General features: G+C 39.1%; 1 protein-coding gene across 1 annotated transcript; it reads left to right on the top strand.

Moving 5' to 3' along the window:
- Positions 1-688: 688 nt before the first annotated feature.
- On the top strand, positions 689-2,950 carry LOC134226158 (small ribosomal subunit protein eS6). The gene is made up of 3 exons (XM_062706748.1): positions 689-835; positions 1,432-1,636; positions 2,053-2,950. Exons 1-3 carry the CDS (start codon positions 830-832, stop codon positions 2,880-2,882), a joined length of 1,041 nt encoding a protein of 346 aa, XP_062562732.1. The 5' UTR covers positions 689-829; the 3' UTR covers positions 2,883-2,950.
- The last annotated feature ends 7,695 nt before the right edge of the window (positions 2,951-10,645 follow it).

The raw sequence follows: 10,645 nt of genomic DNA, 5'->3' as shown, positions 1-10,645 counted from the left end.
ACCTTACAAATTCCCTTTTTGATTTTTGTTCTTTTCAGGTGGATACTGGTGAAGAAATTTCATTTCAATTTTTTACTTTTCCGATTCAGTAAACGGAATTTAACATGGAATTGGGATAGAAAAAGGAATTTCTTTTGAACACGATACCAACCTTTAGCAGGAAAAAAGCTCAAAATGTGAAGTTAGCAGCACAGATAACAGATATTTAAGCTAGAACAAATTTTATTGAAAATCCTGTGTAAACTTTTGAATTCATATACGTTGGCCCACTAGTGCCATCTACTCAACTGATTGCGGCAGTACATACTGACGCAGCTGATTACCAACCGTCGAACGCAGCCAATGGATTTGACAGCCACATTTGGGTTGCGTTTTCAATAACAATGATCCTTGCGCCATCTCCAATCGATTGCTAAACGCGGTCCCAAATTAAAATACATTTGAATTAACGGTTGCCGATGTTTACACACGTTTCGAATGCCAGCCTCAATATCTGTTATCTGTGTTAGCAGGGAAAATATTTTTACCTGCTCATAGTTCATGCATTCAGGCACAGGTGGCGCACTGAAAGAGCTTTTTTCCTGCTCGATTTTTCCTGCTAGTTTAGCAGAGGTAAATCTTTCGGTAATTTATTTTATTTCTGAGTGTACGTCAAAAAGTCGAAGCGTCGCTTTCGTTTCGAACTCGAAATTATTTGACGTTTCCCAAATGACAGACGGAAAACGGAAGTTGACTGGCGGCCGCTGTTAAGCTAGTACTGCCCTCAGCGCAGCGCTAGAATTTGACAGCCTTTTTACTCTCGGCGAGTGTATGGAAATAGACGTGTAAGATGAAGGTACGAGCTAAATTTTGTGAAAATTTACGGTTTTGTAGGCGGATTCGTTCCGCAAGTGATTTGGCAATCTGGTTGGCGAGTTATGGGGGATGTGTTCGATGTGTGTGGATCAACGGATCTGTTTGAATTCGTGAAGAAATTGCGATTTTAAGTTTGTGTCCAACGCGTGTTCGCTTTCTGGTCGGAGCTAAAGTTGACTGAAGCGATAGCAGAGGAGTGCGGCGAAAAGTGTTGACAATGTTTGATGCGAAAAATGTTTCTCGTAGAAAAATGGAATTGCGAAGTGTTCATTCAATGCCCATGAATGAAAAGCGGCAAATCGTGTTAAAAAATAGTGCAAAATTTCTGAAGAAAAAACACTAATGGTCATAACAAACGGTAGCAAGTTGTTTTGATTACCGTGTTGACTCGATTTCCGTCAACAAAGTAGTTTTTCATGTTTCAATATGGTTGTTGTGCCGAAATAACTTGAAATTCATGCAAATAAAAAAAAATCCTTAGAATATCATTAATACTATAATGAATCAGAGCCATAGTTTCTTGAGACAGTTTGTAATTATTCTTATACGAAACTAATAAAATTTTATTCGTTGCAGTTGAACGTATCGTTTCCCGCTACCGGGGCCCAGAAGACCTTCGAGGTCATGGACGACCACAAGCTGCGTCACTTCTACGACAAGCGTATGGGCGCCGAAATCACCGCCGATCACCTGGGTGATGAATGGAAGGGCTACATCTTCAAGATTGCCGGCGGAAACGACAAGCAGGGTTTCCCCATGAAGCAGGGAGTCCTGACCAATAGTGAGTTTTTGGGAAATTAATAATATTGGGAGCCAGAAACTGTTATGAGAATTGTAAATGAAATTGGAAAAGTCCGCAAGATTTTATAAAATGTCTCAGAATGGATATTATTTTGAATCGACGAAAGTTCTGAATTCAAGTTCTCATCACTATTTCTATAAATTCATAAATTAGATTGGAGAACATTTAATTTGTAATTTGTTTATTATGAACATCATGACTTCAAATCACTTCAAGGAAACTTCTACGGTACGGATTACATTACATTTTTTGTATTCATTAATATTTTCCTTCATTCAAATAAAATGGGATGGATAAACAATTTGAATAAATTTGACAAACAAGAAAGGGATTTTTTTTAAATATTGCTTTTGAACACTAAACAAAACAGTTAATTTATTGCTTGTTCATTTTAGCCCGTGTTCGTCTGCTGTTGAAGAAGGGCCACTCATGCTACCGCCCACGTCGTACCGGAGAGCGTAAGCGCAAGTCGGTCCGTGGTTGCATCGTTGACCAGAACCTGTCGGCTTTGGCTTTGATCGTCGTCAAGAAGGGTGAGAAGGACATTCCCGGACTGACCGATACGACCGTTCCCCGTCGCCTGGGACCTAAGCGCGCCAACAACATCCGCAAGCTGTACAACTTGTCCAAGGATGATGATGTTACCAAGTTTGTCGTCAAGCGCCCACTTCCGGAAAAGGATGGCAAGAAGGCACGCACCAAGTCTCCGAAGATCCAGCGTCTGATTACTCCAGTCGTTTTGCAGCGCAAGAGGCATCGTCTGGCAATCAAGAAGCGCCGTGTGGAGTCTCGCAAGGAAGCCGAGGCCGAATATATGAAGATCTTGCACCTGCGTCGCCGCCAGGAACGTATTCGCCGTCGGTCGCGTCTGTCTTCGATGCGCGACTCGCGTAGCTCCACCGGTGAGGAACGCGACAAGGAGAAGGAGAAGGCCGCCGCTAAGGCAGCCAAGAAGGTCGCTAAGAAGGAGGCCAAGAAGGAAGTGAAGAAGGTGACTGAGGCCGCCAAGAAGGCTGACGCTAAGGCTAAGGCTAAGGTTGAACCCAAGAAGCCGGAAAAGAAGGCTGAAGCCGGTAAGAAGACCGCCGGAGACAAGAAGGAAAAGAAGGTCGAAAAGAAGGCAGCGCCAGCCGTCGCCAAGAAGGAGGCGCCCAAGAGGAAACCGGAAGCCGCCAAGGGTGAAGCCAGCGCGGCCAAGAAGGAAAAGAAACAAAAGAAGAAGTAAATAGTTACTTCGGTAGGGCGTTTTCCTTTGTAATTTAATCTTAATGAAAATACAGAGTTAAGAAACTAGTTATGAGAGCAGTGATATGGTGATAATTACCTACAGTTTTGATGAATCATTTAAGAGAAATATTTCTGTTCAAATTATGGTGGTCGTTCCCCTTGATGTGCATGGCTCTTTGTATTGTGCCTCTTCCAATAGACGAATCCAAGTAAAAATAAGAAGAAGACACACGACGGTGTTAACTTTGACAGATCCTACAGCACAGCATAGGAAGATAATTTTAAAATGCTTATGATAAATTCTAGACAAAATGTAATAAAAATCTGATTAAAGTATGATACGGGAAAAGTTCCGAACTGTATGATAGGCACATTTTTGGAAAATATTCAAAAAATTGAGATAAACTTCCGAATATGTAATTCAAAACTTTTTCCGTATCGTACATCAATCAGATTTTAATTACAACTTGTCTAGAATTTATAATAAGCATTTTAAAATTATCTTCCTATGCTGTGCTGTAGGATCTGTCAAAGTTAACACCGTCGTGTGTCTTCTTCTTATTTTTACTTTGATTCGTCTATTGAGATAGTTTCAACCATTCTCTCTAAAGATCATCAAACTGGCATCGGATAATGAAGCGAACAATGATAGGAGATGCTACGAAGAATGTTTATTATGATCGCATTGTCAGCTGTAAGTTTGACCAAAGATTACTGTTCCGTATATCTTCGAGGTACTTATGAGGAGGACGCTGAATCGAGGACCTGTCGGTAAGTTCTACATCCATACTTTTCAGATACGGTAAAATTGGCGTGGAGAACAGTGATCCTCAACTAACTATGAAGAGTACAGGGTGTCTACTAGATGGAATTATCCGGGAATTCCTAACACAATCAGGGAAATTTCAAATATATAAACACAAAAAATCCAAACATCTCCCAAACACACGCCTGCATCTAAGATATGGTTCTAACTTCTAGAAAAGTGGAATACAAAAAATCAGTAGTAAACAACACATGTTCCATCAAAATGTAGTATTAAACACATGTACTTTTTATGGGTTGTAACTTCTGTCCATTTGTATCACAAGTGTGTCTTTAGTATTAATGAACGATCACTGTAGGGTAAACTGGGGTAATATGCACCCCCGAGTTAAAACGACCTTTTGGCGTTTTTGTCGGTGTTTCAGATCCTTGTTTAAAAATGTCGAAACCATCCTCAAAAAAGCCAAAGGGGTGCAATTTTCCCCCTAAATCAAATTTCTATTTCGTCTTTCTTTATACTATGGGTGTCATTTTAATTTTTTTGAAATAAAGAGCAGCGTTACGCTGAAAGGGAAGATTTCGAATGTCACTAGCACCTTTATCTTTCGATGAATTTTGGAGATTTATATATCAATCGACCTGGACACTCCAGCAATTTGCCAATTTCATTGAAACTTCGTTTGAAAAAAAAATAAAGCTAAAACTACACGCGAAGGAATAATAATCAATAAAAAGGAGCTGTCAAATCGTATGGACGCTTCGCTTAGCATCGCACTTCGCGTCAACTCTGGCCGCACCCTAAAGCTAGTAAATGGCGCGATTTTTGTTTAAGCCGAAATTTTGTGGATTTCGTATGGTATTTCAATTAATCTAAATTTGCTATTATCAGATTATCAGATGAGCACTGTCGAACAAAATCGATTTTTTGAACTACACGGTAAAAAATATGCACGTCCATGCGAACTGTTCTGCATTTGAATATGCACTACTTTGGAATCAAATCAATATCAATAGCTGAGCTTGTCGCATTCAAAGACCACCACTTCCATTTGACGTGCACAATGTTTTGAATTTAAAACAACAAAATAAAAAAAATAGAGTTACCTCAGCTCAGATTTGAATAACATACTTTTGCTTGAAAGTCCTCCGTCTTACCATGACTCCATCTCACACTTCGAAATACCTCTTGAAATAAGCAGAACAGATGAAAGAACTGTCATCTATTTTTAGAACAACACCAATATCGCTCCACTCTTAAATCAATAGCCTTGAACCTGTGAATTCAATAGCATAGCACTTTCAATTCTAGTGGAGACATTATTGGTGCTGATCGAAGTGCTAATCATTTCAACTTCCAGTGAGTAGCACTTTGATCAACAGTGTTGATGTTATGGAATTGTCTGCATTCAACACACTCGTGAAAGGTGTGACACCACTTCAAAAGTATAAGTTTCGGAATGTATGTGACTAATGCGATGTATAAGTTTTTTCTTATACATATCTTTAAGCGCCTGATGTCAAAAATGTATTAGAAATATTAATAATAAATAACATTAAATTTTTTTACGTGTATACAGTCGCGATTCGCTGGTTGGGCCACGACCTCAACCCAACTAACGAATCCGGTTTTTAGTTGGGTCAACTGACAGCCATTTAAACACGTGTACTGCCGTGAATCGCATATCTGTCCCATCTTTGCTGGGTTTCCTATTCATATGGGACAAATATACGATTCACGGCAGTGTATTTCGAAACATCACAAATGATGTCCAGTGACTCCCAATCCCGGTTTCCGTGTTTATTAGAGTGGGGCGCAGATGTATGGGAAAACGCAAACTTCGTCCGATCAAGTGAGATCAAGGTTTTTCTGGATCGTTTTGGGACCCCCATCAACTGTGCAAAATATGGGCTCGATTGGTTGCAACCTCGCATGCCGCATCGTTTTTTAAATTTACATGGAGATTAATATGGGAAAACGTACTTTTTTACATTTTTGCTCTTAGCGGCTTCAATTTATCATCAATCACGTGACTCAATACGTTAGCATATAGTCTGGAAGATGCCGAAAGACTTTGTCGAAGAAGGTATGTAGCTGGAAGGTCTACAAAAAATGTTATTACGTTTCGAAAATTGATTGTTTAAACCATTTGCAAGAAATTAATGTTCTGCCAGCACTAGCGGACAACTATTGGTTATCGAAGGGCAAAACCTATGTTCCTTCTTTTGGATTTTTTTCTTTGTGAAATAATTCCGAATAGGGTAACCGTACCCTTAGTGGAGGTAGTGTGGTTTTAATGAGATTTATCATATTTATACACTTTACGATGGCTTCAGTTGATGCGTCGTGGTTTTAATATCTTGTTAAACGCAACTTATCTTAAGATTTTGCTTGAAAAACTAATGAAAACAATGATTTCCCTTAACAAAATTGATTCCCTTGCACTTATAGTGGTGAAACTGTACCAATAGTGGAAAGTCTCTTTAGAAACCAATGGATAGTACCACTCTAGGAACCAAAATTATTTTTTACCGCCACTAAAGAAACAGTGTACCCATAGTGCTGCAAGCAATATTTGGTAATTGTTGATGTAAAATGACATCTATCTTATTTTTGTTAGCAAATTTATTAGTTTATCTATTGGCTAAGATATTAAAGCTGTACATTTCCTATAATTATAAATTTTGAAAAATATTTTCTTTTGTGGATCTACTAATACCTCCACTATTGGTACCGTTACCCTAGCTCCCATTCGCTCCAAAGTCTTATAAAATCAATAATTTTGAAATAACACTCAGTTAAATTATTGCTCCACGTAGTTCGGCAGTGCTGGCAGAATAAATGATTTTTTGCATATGGTTTGAACACTCAATCTTCGAAGCGTTAGAACTTTTTTCGTGGACGTTCCAGCAACGTACCTTCTTCAGCAAAGTTTTTCGGCATCCTTTGGGTTATACTTTAACGTAATGTGCCACTTGGTTTACGATGAACTGAAACCTTTAGTAGTAGAAATGCAAAAATATACGTTCTCCCATACTAATTTCCATACAAACTTCAAACGCGATGCGGAAAGCGAGGAAGAAAAAAATCGGTCCCAAATTCTGCACAGTTGTTCAGAATGGTCCCAGAATGGCATCGAAAAACCATTGATTTGAAAAAATGACCACGACGCCCCACTTTAGTGTTTATATTGAATTTTGACGAACGGGTGCTTTTTAGTTGGGCCATGGCCCAACCAGCGGAGGCGCAACTAAAAAGTGACCCATCCGCTGGTTGGGTCACGGCTCAACTAAAAAGCAACCGTACGTCAAAACTCAATGCAAACACGGAAAACGGGATTGAGCGTCACTGGACATCATTTGTGATGTTCAATTCGAAACACACGTGTTCAGATGGCTGTCAGTTGGCCCAACTAAAAAACCGAATTCGTTAGTTGGGTCGAGGTCGTGGCCCAACCAGCGAATCGCGACTGTATACAGTGCAACATGTTTACTTTTCAGTTAACGAATGCCGTTCGATAACTGCAATGCATTCTAGATATCAAACGGTTGTCAATCGACGTCAGATGCAATAATAAAAGTGCATCTAAATGTGCAGCGCAATGTAGCTGTCATTGAGTATGACATCAGTTTGAAGTTTAGCGGTCGGATAACTGCAAAACCACGCAAAACTTCTGCAACTATCGAATTGCAGTTAAATGACTTGCAGTTATCAAACGTCTACTGTACAGAGTACAGATGTCAAAGATGTGCTCAACTTGCGGTTAGCGGCAGTAAAGCTCTACCTCGTTTAGAGCAAGATTACCGTTTGGCAGCGCAGTCATTACTAACTTGACACTTTACCGGTCGCTACTAAACGCGCTGCTAGAACAGTAGCGCGACTGACAGGAGACCAAATTTGGTAGCGCGATAAGAGCGCTGCTCTTTGATGAACTGTCAACTGTCAAACGTCACCGGTACGGAATACAGCAACCAAACTGAGAGCCGACAATAGTGACCGATACGGAAACGAGTGACGAAACTAAAATGAAAGCGCTGCGCGGGTGATTAAAATGCTCGCGACCGATAATGATGCTCTTATGGTTGCAAACGATAGTGCATCAGTCAAGAATACTTGAACCGATGTTATAAAAATTCTGGTAAAAGTCTAAACCAGTAAAAATAAATAATATTTTTGCGTTTGAACAATTTTAAGGCAAATTTTGGGCTATGCTATTGGGCGAATGAACTATCAGCCCAAAACGTCAAGCCCATATATTAACTGTCAAGCACGTCAAGTGCCCTGCGGTGTTTTGCTAGTGCGTTTGAATCATGTTATTCCGTACGTCAAACAAGACCGAAAATGTCGACGAAGCATTTTCCATCTATATTTTTAAAATTTAAATTAAACAATGTTCGATTTTTGAGTCGAAAAAAAAACTGACGCGTTCAGGATGATTAACATCATCACTCCCTGAAAGAAAATCGAACCCAAATTATTAAATTAGTCATAAAAACTTTGAAAAACTTGAACCTCATTTTTCTCGGTTCAGCATTTTGGCTTATCGGCCTGAATGCTGCTCGAGAAAATAATGGCTTATTATTCGGGATACGTAGTTTATGTAGGAACACGTTGTCAAACTATACCATTCGTGGTGAATATGAATAGGTGAAGCGAGCGAGGTCAGCCCATCGTGGTGAGTTTTTGCGGTTTCGTGATGACAAATCAGGGATGCCAGACATACAGACATGTCTGTATTTATACAGACATTTGGTCTTGCATACAGACATCATACAGATTACAGACATTATACAGACTTTTGATTAAAGTTACAGACTTTTACAGACATTCAGTTTTTAAAAACTTTGGGCTGGAAACAGAATGCTGTTGGGTTTTCCAATCAAACTATTTTTGGCTTCCAAACAAAATCGTTATGGGGATTTCGTATACGAAATTCTATAAGGTTTCCAAACGGTATCATTTTGGAATTCCGTGCGGAGCCTTTCAGGCTTTTGAACGGCATCCCTTTTGGGTTCCAAACACAATCCTTTTAGAATTTCAAAAGGAAAGATTCTTCGATTCCTTTCGGAAACCTAAGAAGATTGCATTCAGAAGTCCAAAATTAATCCATTTTAAAGCTATTAAAAGCACAAAAATACCATTAGGTTGCTCAAAAGATATCCGATCGTACGGGTTTTCGATCAGAATTAAGTGAACTTCCGAACGTAATCCTTCTGAGTTCACTTACGCAATCTTTTTGATTTTCTGAACGAAATTCTTTTGAGCTTTTGAAAGTAATCACTCTGGCTGGGCTTCCCAAAGAAATCCTCTTGGACTTCCAAACGGAATTGATGGGATTCTGAACAAAATCATTCTAGAATTAAGAACGGAATACTTTTGGTCTTCCGAACGGAATCTTTTGGACTTTCGATTGGAGCGTTCTGGGCTTCTGAACGGAATCTATTTTCTGCTTCTGGACAAGAGATTCTGATTAGATTAGATTCCTACCGAAGCTCTAACAGGATTTGGTTAGGAAGCGCGAAAGGAATCGATTCGAAAACCTAGAAGAGATCATTCCAAAAGCCGAAAAGAGCGTTCAGAAAACCAAAAAATCACGGTTTGTAAACCGAAAACAAGGCCTTTCTCTGAGTTTCCTAGCAAAATTATGTCGGATTCTGGAAGAAATTCTTTTGGGCTTCCTGGGCAGAATTCTTTTGGATTCCCAAACGAAGCCTTGTCGGGCTTCTGAACGAAATTATTTTGGACTTTACTTTCCAACGAACTCGGGTTTAAAATTTCAAAAAGAAAACTTTTGGAATTCCATGTGGAGCCATTTGGGCTTCTGAATGATTTTTTTTCTGTTTCGGTAAAAGGGATATCCTTTTGGGATTCCGAAGCCTTAAAAGATTACGTTCGGAAGCCAAAAGGATTTTGTTCAAAAGCGCAAAAAGAGTTCTGTAAGGAAACCCAAAAAAGGTCGAAAGACCAAAGGTTTACTCTGTTTGTAAACCCAAAAGATGTCCGTTCCGTTCTTTGGGTTTCTAAACGGATTTATTCCTTCTGTGCCTCTCCTCCGAACTGAACTCTTTTGAACTTCCCAACGGATTTTTAGTTAGAAAGTTGCGTATATTATCAATTTATGCTAATGTAACAACGTATACATATTGATAAGAACATTATTCAGAGCTTTGTAGTGGAATATCTTCACTAGGCATAAGACAAGAAAGTATTATCCCGTTTAATTCCACCACTTTTGTAACTTTAGAGTAATTTCGAAAAATACGTATTTCGATCTCAACAGCAACCTTACTTGTCTTTAGTATATCATACTTGACGCGACTAAGTTCTACACCGACATTTTGATTCTTGAAACCTCGATATTCTACGTTGTAAAAAGAGCATGATTTTTAAATAATTTTCTAATTCCTGTACCTTATGAACTCCATATACAGACAAATACAGACATTTTGCTGAGATTAATACAGACTTCTAAAAATTGTATCTGGCATCCCTGCACGGTAATACTGGAATACTCATTTTAGGAGTACTTTTCAATCACTTCTGAGAATATTGCTTATACGTCAGATTATGCGTACTTCTAGTTATTAGCAAGGGAGTATTTTTCACGCTTTTCGTGGTATGCGGATGAAATTAAAAATGCGTAAAAAGAAGTGTATCGAAAGAAAAGAAAAATTTCAAGCACGCATGTTTGCAATCAGTTAGTTGTTTGAAAATGTTGTATATGTACGGACGCGTGAGATACGGACGGTTTGGCTTATCAAGGAGGTATGTGATGTTGATGTTTTTAAAATCTTTCAAAATATAATAAAAGAATCTTTGTTGTCCTTCAGGACTAGGAATTGTGAGCTCAGCACAACACCCGCACACCTTCTTTATCTTGTCAGGAAAAGGATGTAGGTAATCCGAAAAGACCGATTCATATGAATCTCATCTGAACTGGTTGACCATCCGTGATCGCACGCCTGCTTAAACGCCGGTACATCAAAAAGCACAAATCT

The sequence above is a fragment of the Armigeres subalbatus genome, chromosome 3, assembly GCF_024139115.2.
Source record: "Armigeres subalbatus isolate Guangzhou_Male chromosome 3, GZ_Asu_2, whole genome shotgun sequence".
Lineage (NCBI taxonomy): Eukaryota > Metazoa > Arthropoda > Insecta > Diptera > Culicidae > Armigeres > Armigeres subalbatus.
Note: the sequence above shows the minus strand (reverse complement) of the source record. Positions and strands in the feature narration are given on the sequence as shown.

What these genes read in the sequence shown, in the direction of transcription:
- LOC134226158 (XM_062706748.1), top strand. An exon ending in GCAGGGAGTCCTGACCAATA is followed by an intron (nt 1,637 to 2,052) that starts GTGAGTTTTTGG and finishes TGTTCATTTTAG; the next exon opens with CCCGTGTTCGTCTGCTGTTG.